Source organism: Numida meleagris, chromosome 1 (assembly GCF_002078875.1).
Source record: "Numida meleagris isolate 19003 breed g44 Domestic line chromosome 1, NumMel1.0, whole genome shotgun sequence".
Taxonomy (NCBI): domain Eukaryota; kingdom Metazoa; phylum Chordata; class Aves; order Galliformes; family Numididae; genus Numida; species Numida meleagris.
Window position 1 is genome coordinate 34,864,806 of NC_034409.1, and position 26,649 is coordinate 34,891,454.

General features: G+C 39.0%; 1 protein-coding gene across 6 annotated transcripts in view; it reads right to left on the reverse strand.

Moving 5' to 3' along the window:
* GRIP1 (glutamate receptor interacting protein 1) overlaps positions 1-26,649 on the reverse strand; it is a 303,721-nt gene that overhangs the window by 10,402 nt on the left and 266,670 nt on the right. For 4 of the 6 annotated variants that reach the window (XM_021385102.1, XM_021385101.1, XM_021385105.1 and 1 more), the window contains 11 exons: positions 23,074-23,260; positions 22,144-22,289; positions 20,443-20,523; positions 15,162-15,231; positions 14,764-14,909; positions 10,768-10,912; positions 9,597-9,736; positions 9,226-9,414; positions 6,025-6,181; positions 4,571-4,771; positions 2,090-2,201 (listed from right to left, as the gene is read on the reverse strand). In XM_021385102.1, coding sequence (XP_021240777.1) covers positions 2,090-2,201; positions 4,571-4,771; positions 6,025-6,181; positions 9,226-9,414; positions 9,597-9,736; positions 10,768-10,912; positions 14,764-14,909; positions 15,162-15,231; positions 20,443-20,523; positions 22,144-22,289; positions 23,074-23,260 — 1,574 coding nt within the window. The remainder of the gene's footprint in view (positions 1-2,089; positions 2,202-4,570; positions 4,772-6,024; positions 6,182-9,225; positions 9,415-9,596; positions 9,737-10,767; positions 10,913-14,763; positions 14,910-15,161; positions 15,232-20,442; positions 20,524-22,143; positions 22,290-23,073; positions 23,261-26,649) is intronic. The other 2 variants (XM_021385104.1, XM_021385106.1) reach the window with 2 other exon arrangements.

Genomic DNA, 26,649 nt, shown 5'->3' on the forward strand with positions numbered 1-26,649 from the left:
ATCACAGAATAGCTTGGGTTGGGAGGGACCTTAAAGCTCAGCCAATTCTAACCCCCTGCCATGGGCAGTGCTGCCACCCACTAGATCATGCTGCCCAGGGCCCCATCCTACCCGGCCTTGAGAGCCTCCAGGGATGGGGTGTTGAAAGAAGACAACAGAAGTTACCTCATCCACTGGGTAGAATGGACCAACACCAAAAGTACCCGTTATGAATGAATTCCTTCTTCAGGGAATGGGAGGTAAATGTGCTTTGGCACAGTCACCATACAGCGGTGCAGCCTGCTGCTGGGGTAGGATACACTGAATTTCCTGTTTATTCTCCCTGGTACTGATGGACATACAAAAAGGGAAACTACAAGTTCAGGCCACAAGCTGAATTCTGACTGGGACAAGATGCAGACAGCCTGCTTGAAAATGAGAAAAAAGGGAAAACGGGGGGAAGAAAAAGGCAAATAAAAGTTTGCTCCTGGCTCTAGTGACCATGCTTGTCACTCGTCTTTCTTCCAGCTCCAGCACTGCTTTCACTATGAGATAATCTACTGTACTTTAATAGTCTCTCTTGTGCTCACTAATGGCTGATATTACTCTCTGATGGAGCAAAGCAGCTAGAGGACTTGGCAAACAACACGTTTTTTGCTGTTTGGCTGAAGACCTTGGAATGAAAAATGAGAAGGAGTCCTTGACTATGAGATGGTACTTCATAAAATAGAGGCATTGCCATTCTCAGCTCCCTGTCATGCTGAATGAGTCTTGCTTTCTTTTCACATCTGTGGACTGTGCAAGAAAGCAATGCTATAAATGTTACAGCATCTATGGCTCTGAATTTCACTTCTGTAAAATGGAGGGGGCTGTTTTTGTAAAAGGCTGAGGAAAACTCAACATGCTGAAGTAACTGAATTCTGAATGATCTATTTCCATTTCTGAATTACTTTCTTCCATTTCCTTTTATTGTGCTCTGAATATTGAAAACTGCATGAGAAGCCTGCAGTACCAAACCATATCTAACTATGGAATTAAACCCATATAACATTTTCTCCTACTTTTCTCTGATTTGCAATAACAAATACACGAGAATCACATTTTGCTATCCATACATGCAATACAGAAGCCGTAAATCTGAAGGAGTAAATTAATCTAGACTGAAAAACTTTCACTCAGTTATGCCATTCACATTCCTCCTGGCTGCTAAAGGACTTCAATGACATCAAAATGAAAATGAGATTCTGCCAGTTTTGCAGCTCCAGGAATTTAAAAGAACATAAAAGAAAATATTTTAGGACCTTTCACTCCTCAGCTTTCAGTGCCAGCATAATCTTAATCATTCCAATTAGACAACTTAGAGGAAAGGTGTTTAGAAAAATAAAGACTCAAAGTTACTCTGCCTCTGCCCCCTTGCTTCACCCCCGCACACAACCTGCCACGAATCATGGTTAGATTTGCAATTAATTTCAGGATAAAATATATTGCATAGTGGGGAAATTGCTGTATAACAAACATTTCTCACGTTAGCAAGGTTGGCTTTTTTTTTTTTTTTTTTTTCCAGAGTGGTAAGGTTGTATTAAATATCTCAGTAAGGTTATTCTCTTTTATGTTCATCTTAATCAAATTAAGTTTCAATTTAAAAGACAACCTACGGCATGCTAAGAAAAGCTGCATCAAGCGGCTGCAAGAGAATGGGATGCGCTGCCGCAGGGAGGCTATGCCCACTTAGGAAGTTCTGCACCATTTGCTGCCTGTGCAAACGGCATCAATGGGACGCACAGCAGAAGCTACAAGTCAAAAGCTCTGGGGTGAACACGTTTATAGAATTTCAGTTGCGTTGAATAAAAGAAAATAGCTCTGGTTAGGGGTGGGGGAGGCAGCTGCACAAGCAAAAAGATAAACGTAAAGGGTAGGTACCAAGAGAGTCATGTTTCTCAAACACAGACGCCTGTCGGCCTTGTCCTGTGGAGAGGGGTTAAAGCTTTTAAATGAATTGGTGCGATTAGTGCAAATTAAAAGAAAAAAAGGAGAAAATAAAATGAATGTAAACCAAACCAAAACCATTATATTTCTCTATAATTGGAAAGAAAGGTTAAGATTGTTCTACCTCTAGTTCCCTCAGAATTCCTGACTGGCCACAGGTCTCTAAATCCTCCAGAGCCTGAGACCAGAAGTTTTCCTCCTGGTCGGCCTCGGTGTTATCATGGGTACCTGCGAAGCTAGATTTACAATGAGAGGTTAAAAAAGATGGATTGCTTTCCCTTGAAAATATATTTTACACACGTGCCTTGCCACAGATTGCAAGTTGAATGACAGAACGTTACGGTAGGTAGGCAGGAGTGGGGAGGTCGCTGGTCAGGAGCGGCCGGGTGGGCATGCAGAGCACATGGCAGCCAGGTCTTCCATCACCTGGCAGTCACGAGCAGCTGGCAGGATCTGAGCAGGGTGTTGTTCAGGAAGGAGACACACGGATTTCAAGAACAGCTGAATATACATTTCTACTGATCTGAAGCTGGGTCCTCCCTATGCAAATTAATGAATCAACCCGTGCAGAGCTGCTCTGTGCAGCAAAATATTTGTGATAAAACCTTTCAACCTCACAGACTTCTTTCAGGGAAATATGAAAAGAGCTCTCATTTTGGCAAACAGCATTTTGCAAAGGAGGGATAGTGGTGTTTTCACTGATTCCTTCAGTCTAAGCTGCACTTATTATCAATTTAACCCCACTTGAGTGCCGTAATAGAAACTGCTCCAGTAATTTTATACGCAAACACAGAGAAACCTCCAGGGATGCAACTGGCTTGCATGGAGACCTAGGTCTCCGATGTTTCATAAAAACACTGAAGCATTATTACTAGCACTCTGGAGCAAGCTGTTAGGGACAGTGATGCTTAGGAAAGTTGCTCAGTAAGAGAGGTCTGACAAAAATACCAACTCTGACTGCAGAAACACAGCCCAAAGCAACACCACCACAGTGTGTGTGTGTGAGGGCAGGAAGCAGGAGTTTTTTGCTGCCTTAGCAAGGGAGGTCAGCTCAATGAAGGTTCACACAAGCATCAAAGCTGCTGCAAAGGAGGGGGCTGCTGAAAGGCTGAGGGTGAGGATGAGGGAAGGAAAGAATGAGAATTCGGCCTTTTGGTGGCAGCAAGCTGTTACTTTGGAGCAGCTACCCATGGACTGCAGCTAGTGGTGCTTAACATCACATAAACAGAGCAAACACTATTATGGAAGCATCTGAGGCCTTGCTTGACAAACAGTGTTACTGAGAATAGCATGAATGTAACACGGTTAACGTAATAGCTTTTAAATGGGGGAATTGCCCAGCACAACCAACGATAGCTTGAATGCTTCACACACAGGATACTCTGCCTCAGAGATGCTTTCTTACAGCTACGATCAGTCAAGCAGACAATGGTCAGCCATTTCGATCTCCTATTGCAATGATTGTCCATCTAGCATCAGTGTCTCCTCTAAGATATTGCAATAGATACAGCAATGGTGAGAATACCTACTCAGATCACAGATGTAATTCCTCCCAGGCAAGATAAGAAAGTATTTAAAACATGATTTTAGAAAGATCCGTGACGTCTGAAATTAGCTCTTTCAATCAACGTAAGTAGTTATTATAATGGCTAATGTTGAGCATCAACTACTTTATCCAATATCTTTCTTTATATTGGATAGTGATATTGTAATGTAAAACAGAACTTGAGTAAATGAACAGGTTGATATGTCTGTGACAGTGAAGACCAGATTTTCTAGAACAGGAGGTCCATTCCTTCTTTAACTCCTACGAAATGTGAAATTATAATGCCTGTAAGTCTGGACATCTTTTTGGCTGGAACAATTCTTCTCTCTGCCCTCACTTCCTCTTTTGCTTTTTCTGAATCTTATCTCCTGGCATGTGAAGTGCTCAACATTTTCATCTCTATTATAGCCACATTAATAAGCTGATTTGTAGCTGAGCAACTGCATCAGAAGAAAGAGCTTCCAAAATCGTTTCTCGTCTATTTTTTTTTCCTGAAACAAATCTGAGAGATTGGCTTTATGTCATGTGAAATAATGTTTGAGCTGTAGCAAATAAATCTGTTTTTCTGATGTTCATTCAAAGAGCCATCAGGAATTTAGAAACACAAACATACTGGGGGAGAAGTGCTAGGACAAATACAAAGCCACAAGTGCCTATGGTTTGGCTCCTACTGCCACAGAAGAGACCAAATCCCCTCATTCTGTGTCCCTCTCCCTTTGTTTTTTTCTCCATCAGGAAGCGATAGGATGTGCTGAGATCTGGCAGACTCATTCCTGTAGACAATGTTTTAATGAGCAAAAAACTTTTCTTGGAATGGGAACTATAACTGACTTACTCTGCCTGTCAGTGGTAGGTAGAAACAAGGCTACAGAGCAGCTTATGCTCTCTGGTTTCATTCACTTCCAACTGAAACATTATTATCACTCAATGGCATGTTAGTGACATGCTTTCTGCTTTTACCTATTTTTCTCCTTTTTCTCATTTTAACTGTTTTTACCTCTTTCTTCTGTCCCTCCCCCTCGGCCCAAGCCCAGTCACTCCTGTGCACAGTTTTCCTACCTGGAAGTATTCCACTCTTCCAGCTGTCCCCCAACTTTCCTCTGCCCACCAGAGGCACCTTTCCACAGCTTGCTCTCTTTCTTCATGCTCCTGATGTTCTCTCCTCCTGACCTTTCTACAGAAGTTTGCTTTAAGTGATTTTCTTGATTCTCTCCCAGCGTCTCAGTCTCTTTCTGTTGCCACATGTTCTTGGAAGCTGTGCTACACAAAATAAAGGTGAGAAAAATTACTATTTAGTGTTAGAGAAGAAGACAGAGTACTTAGCTAGAGGCATAAAAGAGCTGTTTTGGTTCTGGAGTTACCTCTCACAGGCTGGAAGAACAGATACATCCTTCTCAAATACTCCAGCACTTGGCACAGAAGCACCATCAGGTCTGGCATAATTCATTTTACAGATACGATATTAAAATAACCATTATTTTAATTTCTGCTGTATCTCTCTGGTGTAAGTAGAACAAGCCTCTTTAATGTACATACTTCTTTTGAACTGTGCTTTAAAATGGTAGCGGGATACATGCTTGTAATTTAGAATATTCTGCATTTTACAGTCTGGCATCCTAGTTCACTGCTCATCAACTTTTTCAACCTATTACTTATGCAACTGCAAAACAGTGGGTGATCTGGAATCTGTGGCTGCATCTCATCTGGGAAACAAAAGATGAGCTTTTAATGTGGATAAAAATACTGCTCTCAAATTAAAGACAGTACACTTAGTAAAAATGGGAAGTATGAAGGAAACAATGATCATTTCCTTTATTAAATGTTGTTCATTAATAGCCTATGAAAACCTCCAGTTTGAAAACCTCCCCTGGCCAGTAGGGACCAAAGAAGCTGGATAGGGGCTGAGTGTTCACACTTGCATCATCCTGACAGACTTGACCACAGATAAAATGCCACTGGGCAAACTGCTGTAGTGGAGGATTTATCATTCAGCTTCTGAAAAGCCGAACAGTCATCTACACCCTGCCTTGATTTACATTTCAAAGCTAAGTGATTTAAAACTTATGGATTTACTTATCCAGCAGGTTTATATAGGAAAGGTTTTCTGCAGTACTAAACTAAACTGAGACTTCAGGCTCATTGTACTGCTATACAAAGAGACTGTATTTCTAATGAAGGACGTGCATGTCTGCAAATCCTGACCAACAGGTACAAAGAGTACTGAAATCTGTGCTTTGTTCTGTTTTTTGTTTGTTTGTTTGTTTCTAAGTAACTGTAAATAAATATATGCCTTGTTTTTGGCATCATAATCTTCCACAAATGCCATTTATCTACTCTGATAAGTTTCATGAATTATAAATACCCATATCATAAATTATAAATACTCATATTTAGAGAAAGAGCTGATACAGATGAGCCAGAAAAGCATAATTTCATTCTAGACAATAAGTGTCCATATTTGAGGCACTAAAGCAGCAGCAGATAAGAAAACAGAAACTTGAACAAGAGCTTACCTGCTTGCCATAGGTCGGTCCCATTCGTCATCACTCAGTACTGTGTCATGAAATGGGTGGTTTCGTGGTCTGCTTGGAGGAGACAAACTGCCTCTCTGTTTAGGACTCCTCCATTCATAGGCATTGAAGTTGTATCCTGAAGCCTGATAGCTGGGTCCTAAAAAGTTGAATCGTATACTTATGACACTGTATACATTGTAAGGATAAAAAAGTATGTATTTGAAGCTAAGTTCCTTAGAACTTGAATGTGGACTGATAATTACTACTATTTTTTTTTTTGTAGTAGTAGTCAGATATTAACAATAATAAATGACCTAAATTATGCCCCAAATTAGCAGTGCTGTAAAGCTGCTTCTGTGAAAGTTGGTCAAAAGCAAAATCTTAAATAGAGCCAACTCAGATTTCCTATCCTTTGCGTCTCATCTACTTCCAACATCTTGTGCAGGACATTTTCACAAGTTAATCAGTTTTCAATTTGACTTCATCCATTGAATACTAGTGCATAAGTTATGAATTTTTGCCATGTGTTAATTTGATAATGTGTGAAATACCCCAAATTAAATCTAATATATTAAGGAAAAATTGCTTCGGATCTATTGAAAAGAGTTTGCAAGGATTCATTAAAAGAAACACACAAACTAGACTTTTTAGATGACAAATACGACAGTTTTTACTTCTTAGTAACCTCCTCAAATTTGAAAGCAATCCAGCCAAATATTAGTGACATATTAGAGGCAATTTTGGACACTACTGATCTGCATTATGGCTATCTAAATGCAAAAGCTGGCATGGCACAGAGGCTCTGGAGTGGCCATTAACTGGATTAAGTGTCCCAACAAGAAGGAGGGTAACTGTCTTGGCACCAATGGTGCAAGGGATCATTAACACAGGTGTAGGGCTGTGCTGTCACACCATCACAGCTCTGCGTGGCTGCACTGCCTTGCACGAAGACTAACATGCGAGATCTCTGTACCATGACCCTTTGGGCAGACAGGACTTGCTGTTGGCAGGGCTGTTGCTTTTCACTAGGAAAGCTGAGGAACGGCCTGGCTCAGGAGGGGCATGTGCACCTGGGAACAACAGACACCCCTGGAAAGCTCATCTTGTAGAAAGGGATTTTTCTATCAGCTATTTCCAAATGTTTCGAGGCTATGCAAGTGGCATCAAGCGGCCTTGATACCTGAAGAGTCTTTTCTGCATGCTTTTATGTTAAAAGCAACATTGGTAGTAGTTCAATCGCTTTTCTTTTACTGAATTAACTGTAATTTAAATTCCAAGTAGGAAGCCAGTGGAGTTAGGCTTTTAAGTAACATATTAAAAAGAACCTGTGGATTAACTTGTCACAATCTGATGCCGATCTGGTATACAAATTCCAGTATAGTAGAACTGCACATATATATTTCATCTTGACAAATTCCTTTTTCAGTCTCCGTAGCTGGCATTTTCTGATATGCGTAGTGTATTAGAAAATTCTGCTTTGTTGATGGCTAACCAACATCACTGCTGTCACCTCTCTAGAGAGGGCAATTCACTTCCATCTATCAGTCCAGACCTGTCTCCCTCAAACCCCATGCAGCTACAGGATGGTGTGCTTTTTTCTAGCTAATTGACAAACATTAATGGACTCGTAAATTCTAGGAAGGGTTTTGGTTGTGAAAACGTGACTGTTGTGTGGGGAAGTCTCCAGATCACTAACGCACACATATCAGACAAAGGTACAAAACAGGGTGTAATTTCAAGGAGAGAAAGGATGTCTCACCAGCACTGAATTAGTAACTAATAGGATAAAGCATTATCTGGTGCTCCAGAAACATTTCCCAAACTCCTCATTTTGCTCTGCCTGTGCTCATGCCAAGAAAGGTTTGGAAAGAAGCCAAACAACTTGACAGGTCAAGACAGAATGAACTTTAATAGAAATGTGGGTCACAATAGTATCACAGAAAAGGGATGAAACACAGCTCTGATTACATTCAGGCTGCTTAAAAGAAGTGCCATATACCCAGCCAAGTCTGGGGTGACTTTCTTAAGGGAGACAGAGAAAAACCATTTTGAGACACTGGTTTAGTTTTTGGCATGGAGTCTAAATGACCTGGATTTGGGAGAGCACTCAGAACCTCGGTTCTTTCCAGAGTTGAATAATTTGTCCCACACATAATCAGTTCAAACACTAAATGACAGCCATCATTTTGGTACTTTCTCAGGAATATATTACCCAGAACTTAAAACAAAACAAAACAAACAAACAAACAAAAACAGAGGAAAATCTAACATGATTTATTTTGATAAGCTGTCCAAAACAGTTAAAAACTGAAAAGAGAGTGAATTCATCCCAACTCTAACTCCAGTGAAATTAAAATTACGCAGGAGGAGGTTAGGTCGTTACACTGGCTATTAAATAAAATGTTATGTGTAACAGTAAGTTAAAAGTAAAATCTAGAAAACAAGAGTTGTAATGAAGCATATTGAGACTATGCTGTTGAAAGGAAAGTTGATGACAAAATACGTGCAGTAAGGCTAAGAAATATTCCAAAATTAAAGACCAGAAAAAAAAGCCATTAGCAGTAACATCGGCTACTTCTTGACCTCGTGTTTCAAGTAAATAATTCTGCTTTCAAAAAAAAAATAAGACTGAAAATCTTATCAAAACGAGTCAAACAGAAATATAAAATTTAGTATAAAATCATGCCTTTCAACTGAAAGGCTGAAAGTTAGTTGCTCATACTGCAGTAATGACGAAGAAGCAAATTTTACAAATCATGAGTAATGTCTAATGTTCTCCCTTCAGCAGTTTATAATAAATCTGTTGTCTATTAAAAATTACTGCCCATAGGCATCAAACTCATGAACACCTTCAGAGTGATCTGTGCTTTGCATTGATCTATATTTGAAGGATAAACTCATTTACTTGTGAATGAGCTATGGACTGGGCTATTCAGATGTCAGAAAAGCTAACAAAAGCCTGTTAATGTATTGATAAATGCTTCATAACATAGCATATTGTCATAAAAGAATGAATTTGAGGCCAGCCACGCATAAGAAATCATGTTGCCTGGCAAGGTGTGTGGTCATAATGAGACACCAGCACATTACAAAGTAGAATGTTTAAACTTAGTACAGACAAGTTTGTCTTTAGGGCAAAGGAAGGTCAACCATGAAGGCAGTAATTTCCACTTTAAACACTGATTGCATTATTGATAGTACCTTGATTTCCAAAGCTGGTATCAATACCAGAGCCATCCCACGACTCTACTGCGCTGTCAACACTTGGGACTGTAGCAGAATAGATGTCTGAGAGTTTGCCAGATTTCTGTGCAGCAGAGGTTTCATCTTCAGCATCACTCAGTTCAGTTATGTGACCCACAGGGACAGAAAATTTCTTGGGACTGGTAGCTGAACAGGATTATTAAAAAAAAAAAAAAAGGGATGGGGGATGGTCATTGCTTTAATGCAGTTCTAAGAACATGGTTTTTTTGCTACTGACCTGACATTTTCTCCAGAGATGGCCTAAACACCTCGTAATCTGTAAAAACACACTCATTATAGATCACCGATGCTACTTTGGCCATACTTACCATCTGTCTGCTTCTTGATTTTCAAGGTGACAGTTTCTCCTGCCATCTGTAATAAATGAATGGCTTCACTCAAAGGCTTTCCTTTCAGGCTGCTACTATTTATTGCTAGGATTCTATCTCCTATGTGGATTGCCCCAGTTCTACAGTAAAAGAGAAGTTAAACATTAGAAGAGCGGCAAAAAAAGCAAAAAAGACAATTTCTTTGCATATTTGGAGGCATTAAAGTCTCATCTTTCTTCTGTTTTGCATTCATAGCTGTGTTACAGAGAAATTCTATTGTTAGAAACGCTTAAAGCAAGTCACCTTTGTTGTGACAATAGCAGAGCTGAAGCACAGAGATTCGGATTTCAGTGTTACTGCAGTAGTTAATAACCTATGGATGATATTTGTTGCAGCCCACCTGATTAAAAATAATCTCAGACAGTCTGATAGATTTTAAAATTAATGTAATGTTTCTAGAGTCACACAACAGAATGGATAATGGCAGCATGAGCAAGTAGCCTGCTATTTCACCGATGTGGCTTTCCAGATGGATTGTATCATAAGAAAAAAAATAAATTCTCTTTGTGTAAATGCACTGTTGTTCTGGCTGAGCAAAACTATTGTGTTTTGTGTTCTGTAAATTTTCTCTGAAACTACCATGAAATATACAAGTCACAATGGCTCTACCTGTCTTAATATTGACAGGTGACAGAAAACCTTAGCATTTCCATTATTCTCTATCCATTCCTTACCACGGGGAGCATTTCTGCTCCTTGGATAGCTATGGTTAAGTGAGTGCATATACAGACACTGTGTGTACACTATGAGCTGAATATTTTCAGATAAAGTTAGACATGTGAAGTGCTTTACTTATCTGTTCTACTATACAAGGCTACCACTTCTAAAAGAATGTTCCAGTGACTAAGTAGTTATTCCAATGATATTTAAAATACAGACCACAACTTGTTCTGATTTGTACAGCATATGCAAGAACATCCTGTTAAAATATTCCTCATGCTCCTGAACTCAGTAATCATCACAAAATGACAGCAAAAATATTATAAACTCTTATCTGAAGAACTAGAGAAAATAAATGGCTAAACTATGAAAATTAGCATGTTCAGGTCAATATAATAAATCTTTATCTTGGCAAAAAGAATACTTAAAAGTAATTTGCCTTCCAATATACCTTTCAGCTAATCCTCCTTTTGTAAGGCTGGAAATGATTATGGGATCAAAAGGCTCTTCTGTACCAGAGATTGTAATTCCAAGAGGTCCACCATAGCGCTTGAGCTCAACAGTATAAATAATTGCTCCAGAGCTCTCCTGTTCATCTGTAACAAATGCCAAACAGATGCAGTTGGTTTCTTATGAAAGAGGGAATGAAAAAAATAACACATTCAATCTAGTGACTGGTAATCAAACAACATTTTCAGGATTATATTTCAGATGCACCTCTTCATCACACTCTACTGGATTATTTAGAAAAAAAAATCTTGTGCAATTTCTTCTTTATTGATATAATGTGATTATATTGACATCACTAAAACAACTCTCCTTGTTGTAATAGGACTGAATTTCAGTCTGTTTAAAATCTCAGTATCTTCTTCCTATTAAAATGTGACTCCAGGCTATTTTATTAGAGGAGAAATATGTTACTGTTGGCATAGTAAATGCCAGAACTTTTCTGTTCTTGGACTGAATGGAAGGTATTTAAAACCAAAGAGAATTCAAAAAATTTTAAAACTAACTTCCTTAAAAAAATTGTGGGAAAGGTCAAAAGTCATCATAAGATGAACATCTGTCTTACTAAGAGAACCTGAAATACATCCCCTCTTTTTAATGGAGAAATTTTAAGCTTTCAGAGTTGAATAAAAATAGCTTCTGAATTCTGAATTATTAATTCAATAATAACTCCATTCAATTTTATTTATTTCATTATTTGCATGAAATTTGCGTTATTTTGAAATTTTAGACTCACCAAAAAATCATCATAAATGGAAAGAGTTTATCTCTGGCTAAGCTAAGTACAGGGCATTTTCTGTGAACGATACCCAGCAGGTGTTGCATCAACAAGAAAGGTTGCTTTATTAATACAGTGCATGTTCATCACATATTATCCAAAAGACATCACAGTAGGAGAGAGATCAACTGTAGTATCTTTTAGTTGTGAAGGAATATTTTAAAACTTTAAATGTCAAATTTCTCCTCAGATCAAATGCTCCCTTGCCCATCTTATGATATTGGTATTCAGCCAAGGTGTCTGGCCTGGCAAGCAACTTTTCCCAGATCTGTGGGTAATGACATTTTGAATGGTTCAGCAAGTGTGGAAAATGTCTAAGATGCACACTGACTAAATGTGACTAGAACTAACCTGAGACAAGTCAGAAAATTCAAATGCTCATATTTTTGTTCCAGTCAGTGGAAAATTTTAAGAGAAAAAAAACAAAACTGTATCACTAGCACAGGTTCAAAGCGTTGCTTTCTTCTAACACCGCATGTGGTACTTCAGCAGCGCTGAGAAACACTAATACCTTTGAAGTTATTTTGTTTCTTCCCAATTTGCAGAAAATTCGGGTCTAGTTTCCCCCCATCCCAATTCCTTCCTATTTCCCACTTGGTATTGATAACAGAACCATTCCACAGAAGAATCACAGAATGGTTGGGGTTGGAAGAGACCTCTGGAGATCACCTAATCCAACCCCCCTGCTAAAGCAGGTTTTCCTACAGTAGATTGCTCTTGCTTGCCTGTTGGAACATTCATGGGGCAATGATAAATCCTCTGCGACCTAATGCTGATAATGTTTACACAGCTGATGCATTGACATGTAACAGGACTTCAACAGAAGGATGAAGAGTAATCCCTCAAGCTAATAGAAAATGCAATAGCCAGTATCTGCTAAGGGCTGACACAATGCTAATGTTTCTGTTACCTATGGTAAGCGAATGAGAAGATATTAATCATGCAGTAGTCCTGCCACATGAGGGTTGGAAGTTTATAGATCTTAGTGACTGACTAGAAAGGAGACTGGTCCATTATGTCTTTCTTCTGGAGAGCTCTAGTTAAGAAAATTAACGGTAGAATGCAACAAATGTCAAATTGCTACACTACTCTCTTTGGCATTTTTTCCAGGCAATACAAATGAAAGCTATTCAAAAACATGGCCTAAAAGTGGCCTAAATTCACAAAAAAAGGCCAGTTTTGCCATGAAAGCAAAGAATTCTGATACTCAAAAAAGGCTGGTAGCCATTAGGTTATTCAGGAGATAAAATTATCCTCAGAATTGAAGTTAGCAGGGAAAAAAAAAAAAAGGAAAAATTGCTGAAAACAAAATCTGGTGAAAACATGCTTCCATTTGGGGAGGAAATGTAATCGAATTAAAAATTTTGGGGGTCTCATGCTTTCGAGATTTTCCTTCTTTCTTTTCTCTTAGTGATGCAATTGTGGATAATTCCTTGAATTTTCCTCTGAGGGACGCAGCTCTGAACTATATACAATCATCTGGAGAAAGTCTATAGAGAGTGGAAGCAGGAACAGGTTACCTGGGAGGATTACAGAGAAGTTGTCTGAGCAACCAGGGATCATATTAGGAAAGCTAAAAGCCAGACAGAATTAAATCTATCCAGGGACATAAAGGGGATCAAGAAGAAAATCTACAGGTATATCAGTGATAAAAGGAAGGCCAGGGAAGATGTGGGCCCTCTCTGGAAGGAAACCGGAGACCTGATCACGAGGGATATGGAGAAAGCTGAGGTGCTCAATGACTTCTTTGCCTCAGTCTTCACTGGCAAGGGCTCTGGCCACACCACCCAAACTGCTGAAAGCAAAGGTAAGAATGTGGAGAAGGAATATCTGCCTGCTGTAAGTGAAGATCAGGTTTGAGACCACCTAAAGAACCTGAAGGTGCAGAAGTCTATGGGACCCGACGAGATCCATCCACGGGTTCTGAGGGAACTGGGCAAGTTGACAATTTATCCATCCAGCCATCCATCACATTTGAAAAGTCACGGCACTTTGGTGAAGTTCCAACTGATTGAAAATGAGAAATACAACCTTCATTTTCAAGAAGGGAAAAAAAGAAGATCCAGGGAACTACAGTCAGTCTCATCTCTGTGCCTTGCAAGATCATGGAGCAGATCCTCCTGAAGGCCCTACTAAGGCACATGGAAAATAAAGTTGAAGTGACTGGTAGTAACCAACATGGCTTCACCAAGGGCAAGTCATGCCTGACATACTTGCTGGCCTTTTATGATGGAGTTACAGTGTCAGTGGATAAAGGAAGAGCAAGTGATGTCTACCTGTGCAAAGCGTTTGACACTGTCCTGCATGACATCCTGGTTGCCAAATTGGATTTGATGGATGGACCACTAGCTGGATAAGGAATTGGCTGGACGGTTGCACTCAGAGAGTTGTGGTCAATGGCTCAATGTCCAAGTGGAGACTAGTGATGAGTGGCATTCCTCAGGGATCGGTGCTGGGATCAGTGTCATTTAACATCTTTGTAGGTGACATGGACAGTGGGATTGAGTGCACCCTCAGCAAGTCTGCAGATGACACCAAGCTGAGTGGTGCAGTTGACATGCTAGAGGGAAGGGATGCCATCCAGAGGGACCTGGCCAGGCTTGAGTGGTGGGCCCATGCCAACCTTGTGGAGCTCAACATGGCCAAGTGCAAGGTCCTGCATCTCGGTCAGGGCAATGTCAAGCACAGATACAGTCTAGGCAGAGAATGCCTTGAGAGCAGCACAGAGAAGGATTTGGGAGTGTCAGTTGATGAAAGATTCAGTATGAGCTGGCAATGTGCTCCTGCAGCCAAGAAGGCCAACTGTATCCTGGGTTGCATGAAGGGAAGCATAACCAGCAGGTCAATCTTAAAAGTAGAGAAAATTTCAATGTGCTGATAAGGGAAAGATCAGCCTTGTACGTTTACACCTGAAGGGAAATTGCCTTTGCAGAAAACTAAAGATTTCTTTTTGTAGCGCAGCTTTTGCAGGCAATATACCACTGAGATCATACAAAATTGTATAAACCATTTCGTTTTTTTTTTTTTTTTTTAACTTTGGCATTCTTTAATTGGTGTTAGCAAAAATCTGCAGTGTTTAGCAAAACCATTTCTCTAAAATTTAAATGCAAAAGAATAAACCTGAAAATACGTAAGAATCTGCAATAGGCTCATTGCTAATACCAGAATTATCTTCATCTTTGCGGATCTTTAACTTTACAAGGTCCTCACAGTGCTGAAGGATCTGAACAGCATCTTCCATTGAGCAATTGTCAAGTCGGATGTTATCTATTGCAAGCAACTTATCACCCAGTTCTAGTGTCCCAGTTCTGCGAACAAGCATACAAGGTTACATGAAATGCTAGTACATTAAAGTATTTTAGAAAGTATAAACACTAAAGTATAAACAGAGAAACATTATAATGCTTCTAAACAATTATTTCTTTATACGTTAGGCACTTCACATGTAACTGCTGTGCACTAAATGAAAGCAGAAGGTTCTTACAAGCTTCCTCTGTTTAACTCGAGTCTAGCTGGCTACACAGTGGAAACAGATTCTACTCAGAGCTTGGATGTCTTACCTGTGAGCAACACTTCCTTTCTTGATATCAGAAATAACTAGAGGGTCCCCTGGTTTTCTACTGGATGGAGCTGTAATAGAGAATAGATATAAGCATTTGGTTTTATTTTTATATATGCACATAGGCTAAAATTCTATCCACAAATGAATATTTCCTACACATTATTTATCTGTATTGTATTTCTCCCCTTCCTCTACACTACAGCTAGATAAATACAAACAGCAGCAGCATATTACCAAGACTGAGAAGTCTACTTTTTAAAAACTAGAAAATTCCAGAACTAAGGTGACTAGTGCAAAGAGAATTTAACCTGGTATGTCTGAATTCAGGGTTAGGCTAGGACTCAACGAAGTGAGGATACCATGGTATAGCTACAATGTTACATCATAAAATGCTGTGCAGCTACAATGCACAAGGGAAGATTGGTGTTAGTTGATCCCAAACAAACTGAGCAATTCTGGCAAAATTTCTACCACATTTTTTACATCCACTCCTACCTCATTCAGTGTTTAAGGCAGAGGCATGAAGATAGTGCTGCTTGGGTCAGAAGGGAGCCTCTACTTTTCAATGAATCAGATACCATGGATAACTGCCATACTTAGGCTGAGCTGACACATAGTTATCACATCTGCACAGATGTACCCAACTCCATGTGGATGCTTGTTTCACTGAGAGACGTTGCTTCTTCTGAAATAAACTTGGCTCTTTTGTTGAACTGAGCCTTAAGCATTGCACACTTCTGCCCACTTTGGGCAGTGGATAGAACCACTGCTACTCCAGTAATGTTCAAGTTAGTAACTCATCTCTTCTTAGATGTATCTGATGTTATTTTCTATTTGCTGACTGTCCATCATTATTAAAATGATGCTCTGCTCTACAATGCCTGTCATTGCCATTCTTTAACTACTTGTGCAAAAGCACTTGCTAGGTTTCCCTTGGCAAGTTCTGCAAGGCATTCACAGTGCTGCTTAGCAATTTCATTTGACTTTTGGATCTCTGGGTTAGCTACCCCAGAGGAAGAAAAGAACAATGACTGACTGCATCCAGAGGACTGATTCTTGGCTCAGCTTCAGTGAGTGCATTGTTTTGGAGAGTTGAGGTATTTGCTGATAGAAGAAGACTGCACTGAATATCTGATAAGGCAAGCAGTGGGATCAGAAACTGAGGATGGCAAAAGGCATGTTCTTAGAGAATGGTGTGTCACCTGTCAGGAGGCACACCGCCTAGAGCTGCTGGGGCAAGGAAACAGACCACAGACTGACTCTTGGGACTGTTGTTATAGAAGAGCATGGAGATAGTAAAACACTGCTGTGTGGTATAAAGCTCTTAGTTCTCCTAAAAGCACTAATGGTTTTGTGCATCTAAGGCTCAATCACCCTTAGCCATTTCTGGTTTGCTAAGGCCTCTGTATTCACACACAGAAGGTATTTCTTCATTAGGCACCAATGCATAATTGACAATCATCAAAAAAGCTGCAAGCATTGGTAGAGGATCACTACAAAATCCTGATGTCATCTTATTTAGCAGATCACGATTCTTCTCTTTGGTAGAAAACAACAAATTACTCCTACAGCAATCATGAGTTGTATTAATAATGACATTTCCAACATAGTGCTCTAACAGATCTTGTTAACCTTGGATGCCCTGGCCAAGAAAGCCTTTGAATGTCCACAAGAATTATTTAAGTATTGGTGATGAGCCATATTTCATATGTAGTATCTTGAAAGTCCAGAAGACAGAAGCTTGAAGAGTTTAAAGAACTTTTAGAAACTTATCTAAAACAGCAGGCTTTCAGGAAGTGCATATGTTCCAATTTGAGAACAACAGTTAACTTTTTGCAAGATAACTAACTTTCATAGCTTGTTTCTCATACTTTCACATCAGGTCAAATATATCTTATATGATATCTTATCTAACACTTCCATAATTTACTTGAATACCTTGAGTTAGGCTCACCAATTGGTGTCTTGTTAAAATTTTGAAGAATCTCTTCAGTGAACTTTTTTTAATGCAGTGTTTTTACCTTCTGTGTTGCCTCATAAATCTCTGAGGTCATGTGCACACACAATGCCTGTACTTTGAGATTTGTGTGTTGAGACACTTCTTGTTAACCTAATTTCAAAAAATTACCAGTACTAAAGAAAACAGCCTTTTACTGTTCCAAAAAGAAGACAGAAGAAAATCAAAAAAGGGCAGAGAGAATGCTCAAAATATGAATCCACAGAGTACACAGGGAGGCAAAGGATAAGACGTTGTACACAAACTTATTAAAGTTTCAAACTGAACCAGCCTGAACCAGGTGCATTTTGTCAGTTACCCTGTGCTATTGTCTGGTGGATGAAAGTCCTTTTGCAGGAAGCAAGCACAGCTTGGTGTGAAATGAATTGCCCTACGTTGACAAGCCCTTAATAAGCAGCTATATCACACTTGGTTGGTTTGTTCCGGTAGTTCAATGTTCATGACAGACTTAGTAAAAACTATTTAAGTTCTGTTGCAGAGATAAGATCTTCAGTTGCCTCCTTAACTTTTGTACTTCACGTCACTGCTGCCTCAGAATGCTTCCCAAACACCAGCAAATAGACTCTGTCCCCCACAAGAAGACTGAGTGCTGTTTTCTTCATTTTATAGATGAGGAAAGGAAACACAAAAAGTTTTAAGTCAAAGTATGACAGTTTTCAGTGAGCAATTTGAGATACCCATGCCCTAATTTCCTACAATAGGTTGTAGTATATAACAGTTTCTATGCCCAAAGCACAGCCACTGGCATTTTCAGCAACAGTTGCAAATGCTCAGCATTTTCACAAGTGTGACTCCAGGATCTCAACTGTTTCTCCAGAAAATCAAGTAGTCAAGTGTGGAAGATGTCTTTTTTTCTCTCTCTCTTTTTCTTTTTCCCTGTGAAATGACTAGCATCACAGCACAATTCCATCACAAGGAAAAGGAAAAAAATAATTTCTCGAGGGTAGCATGAAACTTTCTTGACCATGAGATCACCTCCTTTTGCTTTCTGCAATCCCCTCCTCATTCATTATGCAGCCTTCATCCCCTTTGCTATGCAGCAGTTTCATTTCTCTCCAGAGAGTGGAGAAGGAAGAATGAGAAAGTAATATTTGACCATTGAATTAAGAAAGATATCCTCACAAATTAACACAAGATGTTTGAAGTGACACTATATAGCCTTAAGCCTCTAGTTTTTTTCATTTATTTTTGATTTTAAAAAGCAATTAAAAACAATCTTCATCAAACATCAAACATTATCAAACCTACACTTGTAAAGACCACAAGCAGGCATAAAAAAGTGAGATTCACAATGCAGACCCAGGTGACAGAATCACATGTGGAAGAGGATAGGATGGAAGAAGAGAAATGTGCTGTTGGTAGAAAATACTGTAAATTAGGAACCCTGTGGTCTAGCCTTGGGAAGAGTTCCAGTCCCTTGCATAGTTAGTCTGCTCCCAGTCCATGTCAGATCCATTTTACATGGCTCCTTCTTTCCTTGCCTACATCAGAGAATGAGTAGCCTCATGTATGAATATGCATATATCTTCCTGACATTACTTTCTTTTCCCTACTTAACAGCTCCTTGTCACATCTGCTTCTTTTCCCTCACCTTACCGCTCACTCACATCCAGCCCTCTTGTTAAAGTCCCAGCATCCCCCTCCCATTATCACACCTCAATCTCTTCCTTCGTATCTTGTCTCCCTGCTATGGTCCTTCTCTTTTTCTTTCCTTGTCCATCGAAGATCTCACCTTTTCTCCTCTGATCCAGTTATTAGTCTACTTACTGTTGAGCTCCTGTGGAGATCTTACACAATTTGTGTGATGAACTACAAGAGGACTGAGGAGTGCATAAAGTTGTAAATTTAGCACTGCAGCTAGAATTTTGATCTTCAGCAAGTTCTCTCTCTATAAATGACTCTAGGATCCCAGTTCTCAGTCCCAAGCCTCTATCCTACTTGTGCAAGTAAAGACACATTTAACCTGCCTATTTGTAATCCCTACTTAGAAGCAAGTTCAGTGAAAAATCATCAGTTTTGTAGATTAGCTGTTCCATTATGCTAAAAATTAAAACTTCTTTCTTATTTAACTGCTAACTCAAAGAAAAGAACATTGTGACTGAAAACACAGACTTTGTGTGGATAGTCACCTAGCCAAAATCCCCATAATAGGCTCAGCCTAGCTTCAAGTTTAGCAGTTTTATTAAATTCCAAACAATTATCAGAGGAAAGAGCTCTTGGGACAAAACCTATTTTTTATACAAAGCCATTTATCCACAAGCCTGGTTGAGTGGAATAGAGTTGAGTAGAATGGCATGGCATAGAATAGAATAGTTCAGCTGGAAGGTACTTTAAAAGATGAACAAGTTCAACTGCCTTATCACTTAACAACTAACCAAAAGTTATTACGGGCATTATCCAAACGGCTCTCAAACACTGACAGGCATGGGGCAGCAACCACTTCTCTAGGAAGCCTGTTCCAGTGTCTGACAACCATCACTACAAATAAATTTTTCCTGCTATTCAGTCTGAACGTCCCCTGGTACAGTTTTGTGCTATTCTCATCTGTCTTAAACTTTTTTTTTTAATAGTGTGATTATGAAATAGATGGAAGAGCTTTTAAAAATTATACTGAAGCAGTTCTTTCATTCTTTGAGTAGTAGTTCATTTCCTGCAGCTGAGAAATCTTCTGGTTCTTCAGGCCCTTGAAAATGGTTTCCTGTAACATTGCAAAGTGAAGTGGGGTGTACTAGGTGAAATCCCAAAAGAAGCAGAAATATGCTTTGGAAATTAATTCCCATAGTCAATGCTAAACTGCTTTGTGAAGCGGAACACAACACAATGTATGTGGATTCTCACGCCTCTGAGAACCCTTGAGTTCAGTGGGGTTTTGCTCAGCAGGCTGTGAGAGCCCCGGACAGGCTTTGCACATTCCTAGGTATGGAAGAACTTTTGCATGCACCTAATTTACCTAATTCTACTGACTTTATTTTTTTTTTACTTTAATGGGTGTTAAACATACACAACACATAAAGAATAGGTCAAGCCTTCGGTCTAGCAAACTTATAGACTCTTTAAATGTTGGAGAGGATACAAATCTGTTACAACATAATATTTCATCCGAGACAGAGAACTGCTAACCATCTCATTCTAGGAAAAGAAAAAAGAAGTTTTTTTTTAATCAAAACAAGCATGAGCTTATAGCTATCTATAGATCTACAAGGATCTACTGTCTGCAGATTATCCCATCACTGTGGTCTTAAAAACAAGCTCTGTCACTTACAACTGATGGTGATGCCAAGTTCCACATTATGCTTCTTTGGTAGCTTTACGTGAAATGTTCCGCTGCTTGGTATAACTGATTCTGTAAAAAAAATATATTTTAAATGTTAAATAATTTATAAGACATAGCAATTCTCATTTCATGGAATGACACATGTAAGTTAATGAAATCACATCAGCATTACCAGTCAGCAGGATATATGGGTGCTGAAGTGAAGGAAGTAGGACATACAAAGTATGATTTATACCTCTATTGGTAATTTCACAGTAACTCAATTTATTTTCCTAAGGTTTAACTGAATTTATGGAGATTGCACAGACCAGCAGTCAGCTGAGACTGCATGTTTTTAGCTTGTATGCAATTTCTGTGAGTGCACATGAAAATTTTAGGACTGGCAGACAGATTTTAATTAGAAGAAAGGGAGATCAAGTCTTAAGAATTTCAGTTCTTTGTTGCTGTAGGTCTAATATATTTTTAACAGTTTGCTAAGGCAACCGTCATGGATTTTACATCCACTGGGAAGAAATAGATGGAAACATCACTAATGAAGAAGCGTCTGAAGCTGACAGAGCCAAAAAAAACCCCACACAGCATTGTACTTGAACTCTGACTTTCCGCATCACTGCTTCTAAATGTCTGGGCCTTGGCTTCAAAAGGAGGTAATTAAAATTACAGCTATGTAGGTATATAAACATACATGTCACAAGAGAGTCTAAACGTGAGCATAAGCCTATTATGGAACAAATGGGAAGAACACAAGTCTGGAAGCTGAAACACAAACCTTATTGTGCCTGTGACTTCAGGTGTATTTAAATGCCAATTTTTGTTATTTTGTTTTCTTACTTTTTAATATTCTATTTCCTATACATACAGATGCACGTGTTGTATTTGGCCTTTCTTTTTTACAGTATACCAGACATATTGGTACTAAAAGATCACAAAGAATTACAGTAAGAACATTTAGCCAACTTTTGACATTGTGATTTATAGTACCATTAACTATTCTACGGACAATACAGCACATCCAGCACTGTCGTGACTTCAAAGGAGCTACTGTCAGATGAGCACAGAAGTCTTAAAAGTTTTTACTATTTACATAGTGAGGTAATGCACACATAAAGATTGCTTGTTTGATTTACACAATTTGTGGTTATAAAGGCATATTCTGTATGCTTAAACACTTTATAGAAGAAAGGAAAGACATTAGTAATAATAAAGGTTCACCAGTAATAATAACAATGACTTTTCTAGCTTTTACTAACACAATTTCTATGGCTTTATTTAGATCGCTGATTTAAGATACTGTTAAGTGAAACTCTCCAGGATTTTCTGCTTACCCATCCTATTACAATACTTTTTTGTCTAGTAACACATTTCATTAGTTGGCCTGTAGAGGATTTGTCTCGGCAAATCAGAATATTTCTATCTCAGGGCAGAAATATGTCTGGAAATAACGCAGAGAAGAGACTGTCACCAGATCTTTCTAAGGACTTGTCATTTCTATTTGTGTTCTGAAGTATGCTGCAGGGCTATGTGGAATGAGAAAGCTGCACAAAAAGACACACGTTTCAAATAGGTCACTTGAAAACTCAATGGTGTGTTTGAGAAGAAAGTCCCCATCTTTGATAACAAACACCTGCAATATACTTGGGATTTATTCCTTTGCTTTTCTTGCAAGACAGAATAACAGTACATTCATACCTGCAACATCAAATTCTATTTCCAAAGTGACCTTGTTGGTGATGGAGGAGTCTCTGAGCAGTTGATTGGCCTCATCAAAAGTGCTGTCTTCTGTTGGGATACCGTTTATTGCCACTATTCTGTCTCCAATTTGCAGGACTCCACATCTTGGTACACAATGATACAAAACAATTATCAGACGGGCGTGTTACCGGAACCAGAAATATCAGACACACACAGCCTAACCTTAAAGAAGAGGTGGCACTGCAGCAACACAGCCTGCCCAGGCACTGGGAGATGATACCAGCTGCCCCTGCCCCTTTGCACCTTGACACTACCAGCAACCCCAGCATGGGCTGTTCTCTTTAGGTGCCGGGACCCAGGAGGATGGGCACAGCTTGGTGGCTCCACTCCATCCATGGACATCACCTGTGGCTCTGCCCCCAGGCTGCAGGTGTTGCAACTCTGCCATGGTGGCTCAGAGCTGCCTATGCAACTACGATTGTTCTGCATGATCTCATGGCATGATTAACAACATACATAAAAAAAAAAAGCAATTGAAATGTTGCAATGAAATAATTACTAAGTCAGAATTCTGGTATTTTCTCAGGTTTTGTTATGTACCAAAACTAAACAGAATGGGATATGGCTTCTCCCCCATTGCACACTGAGTTGTTTTTACTTGGCTTTTAATTTTTTTTGGCTTTTGAATGAATATAGCTTCCAGTTTCCTGCTGGAGGACTCTGGATGATAAAAGCACTAGTGCTTGTCATTCTTCTTATGGCTGATCAAGCATATGAAATATCATTGTCAAAACAGACAGTTTGTTACTTGCTGCTCTTCCATTGAGCAAGGCCTTGCAATTTCTCACAAATTGAAAGCAACAAGCCCAAACTACCCCAAGGAATGCTCACCAAAATGTATTTAGCAGTCATCCGAAAGAACCTCACCTTTCTGCTGGACTGTCAGACTCGATATAGGAAATGAGAGGTGGAGAAGACAAGGTCTCAGTAGCAAACACGCTACCCTGGAGCTGTATCCCAAACCCTACTATGGGGTCAGCTGTCAGCACTACTTCTGTGGTTTCTGTGTGGACGACCTGCCCAGCCAAACCAACAGTGCTAGAGGCTAAAGACACTACAAAACAGAGCAGACCAGGAGGAAAGACATTCAAACACAGCAGAAGTTTCATTGTTCTTTGAAAAAATTGATCTGTACAATAAACCTAGTCAACAAAATATCTCTTTTAAATTCAATTTAGGCTAAGGTTTATAAATGACATAAACACTTAGGAGTTAAGAGAGTATAGAAAACATCTGGAAATATGTTATAATGCAAAAAGATAGTTTATGCACTGAACAAAATACATTTGTTTGACATCCCCACCCAAAAACCTTATAACATCCCTGAACTCTTGTTGTATTAAGTTTGAGGCATGGATGAGTGGAGTTTCCACAGCACCTAAGGGATTTAGAGGCACAAGCCCAGCAGTTATTCAGGTTGATTCCCATGAGCTCTTTTGAACATCTCACAGCACTACAATGTTTTTAGCAACAAGGCATACACTCCAGTCTTGCTTACAAGAAAGGATTCCTTTTTCTTGTACGCTTTCTTGTACACATCAACTTGTACATGTTTACTACATGTCAGCAATATGCCGGGCTAACTGGGTAATGTAAGTTGAACCAGCCTCTCTGTTTTAGCAGCCTGTAACTCTAAAGAGATTGTGAGAAAAAAAACTTCTATGGGATCCCTCGAAGGAACCGGGGAACCCTTCTCTGAAAAACACAAGCATCTACTTCTGTATTTTCAAGATTCCTGTATTCCTTATATAGTCCTCTTCTCTATTCTCATTCTGAATAGGAAGTATTACAGAACAAATCAAAATAAAACTAACATTGAGATTCAATGTAATTATCTATGAAATAAAATTTTTTTTGGTCTTTTTTTGTTTTTGTTGTTTTTTTTTTACCTCTCCCTAAAGGTCTTGTTTGAATCATTGTTTCCGTTCCCACAGTGACAGAATACTGTCTTTCACTATGCCATACACAGAAAGTTCAGATTTTTTTCTGTTCCTGTTCAGACAGGAATGTTACAGTACTCTAATGATAATCAGTAGTGCTGAAGAAGATTATGAATCTTCTCATGTTATAAATCTATGCTATTACCACTCTAAAGTTCCTCAAGACCCACTGTTGCCTGCATTAGTTACCAAGAATTACGTAAAAGCTCACATTTCTGTTTGTTTTTTTAATTGTGGATTTTTTTTAGGCATGGAAAAAAAAATGGTCCTTGTTTTTACATTACAGATAATACTAGCAGAGTTATACAAAGACGACAGAAGTTCTGTGAGTATTTACTGGGGACTACAAGTATCGGACTTGCTCTGACCAAGTCTGACTAACGTGGCACAATCAGCAATGATGACTCCAAAAGTTTCACTTGGCAAAATCTCATAAGTTTCAATTTTCTCCCAGCAAAGCTACTTTCATTAATACAACTGACTCTGAAAACAACCGTCTTTTCCTTACTAAATTACTGTGAATTCTCACCCTTCTTGTATTATTTTTCCTTGGTAAGAATACTGTATTATTCTTCTTATTCAATAGCTTTCTTCTTACTATTTCCTTTATCTACACTGAGTAACTTATGCTTATATCCAAAAGAAAATAATAACCTATTCTTAGACATGGCCATTAGGTTTAGCGTTCTCTGCATTTGAAAATTAGGTTTATCAAGCCCTCAACACTTCAATGGCTAAAGTATGACTAGAATAGAGTAATTGAGAGTTAATAACAATAGGTTCCCAAACCCGTCTTCCAGAAATATCGAAATTTAGAGCATTCAAGCTCAGAAGAGTTCCACTCTCCATGTCTTTAAGATCATACAAGAATTCCTTGTTAGCTGAATCTGTTTCCTCTCATGTGTCCATTTCTCCTCTGCAGCAGGCATATAGATAATGTACCTTTCTTGCCCTTTTTCTAATGCCCTACCAGAAACTTAAAGGTCTCAGAACTTTTATTGAAACTTTTCGGGCAGTTGTTTTAATTTACATTGTGAAATTAAGTTAATATTTGTGGGATTTAAAACTCACCCTGACAAATTTTTTGATGATGTGGACACTTGCAAATGACCATTAGGAGCTCCTCCCACTCCCAAAGAAGAAAGAAACAAAGCCAGCAGAGATGAAAATACTCTTTCCAAAACACATAACAAAAGCTATCTGCCAACTCTATAAAATGTCACAGATACCCTAAAGCCATGACTTAAAACTTGTTGGAATTTGTAATTCAGCAATGACTGCAGCAAGAAACACTGCCTTGTTTTTTAATGCATGTGAAACTTTAGTCACCAGGGAGCAGCCTTTGCCAGGAATCCCAGCGCTTCAAAATGGTGCATGAATGGGTAAGTGGCTGCAGTGAACCCTGTTTGCTGGTGATACAGGGTACACTACAGCATACTTTTTTTTGCATCTGATTCTTAGTGATAATTATAGAGGCTGTGTTACTATATGTTATGCAGTATGTAAATCACATTCTTGAATGTGAAGGTTATGTACTTGGTACTTTTATTCCTGCAGCTGTAAGAGAAGCAGAACAAGATGTTAACAAAAATAAGTAAGTATACAGTGTCCCACTCTGAGCTTTGGAAAGTACAAATTGTTCATTGTTCCTCATTCTAGCAGCTGGCTTAGAAGTGCTGAGAAGTATACATCTCTAATAACTATCATGTAAGCTGGCATAAATTTATGTCTGACTTTCAGGTACTATTACAAATACCTCAGGATTTAAATTTTAACCAAATAATAGTCTAAGTATTTCTACAATGAGTATCATTTAAAATCAAAAAAGCAGAGGAAGAATAAAGATGAGAAACGAGTGGCGTAAATAAAGCACATGACAACAAGGCATGCCTTCAATTTTTACAGCCACATAGTTGGAAAGATCTGCATAACTAATGCAATGACTGCAACTCCTGGCCATAAAAGTGCTGTAGCCTTCTGTACCATCATGCTTCGTCATCATAAATTTTGGAATGTTCACATTAATTTATGCAGCTTTTCCTAAATAATTGGCAATGTAAACTTTATAGCACTCTTCATCAATACATCCTTTTCTTTCCAAATGCCATCCAAAAAGATTTATTGTTACCTTAATAAACCTCAAATTACTGACAGCAACAACAAAAAGATCACTGAAATTAAGAGAACGTGCTACTCCTTTTCTATGAAAAGGACAGCAATCAGTGCTAGCTGGTTCTCACAAGTCTCCCACAAAGGGAGAGGGGTAAGGTCTGCCAAGTCTTGTTGATAGGTGGTGGAAGGGTACAGGACCAGTCTATCTCTATCATCGTCACTTGTAGCAGATTTAGTCCAGTGTGGGTCTCTTAAGCTGGCTGTTATTGCAGTCACAAGTACAGGCAGAAATCTAGCAATAGCAGTAAGGAATTCCACATGGGCTGAAAAGCAAGCTCACAGACAGGGCAAGCAAGCCTGGGTGGCCGGCCAGTTCTTCTAAAGTTATCTC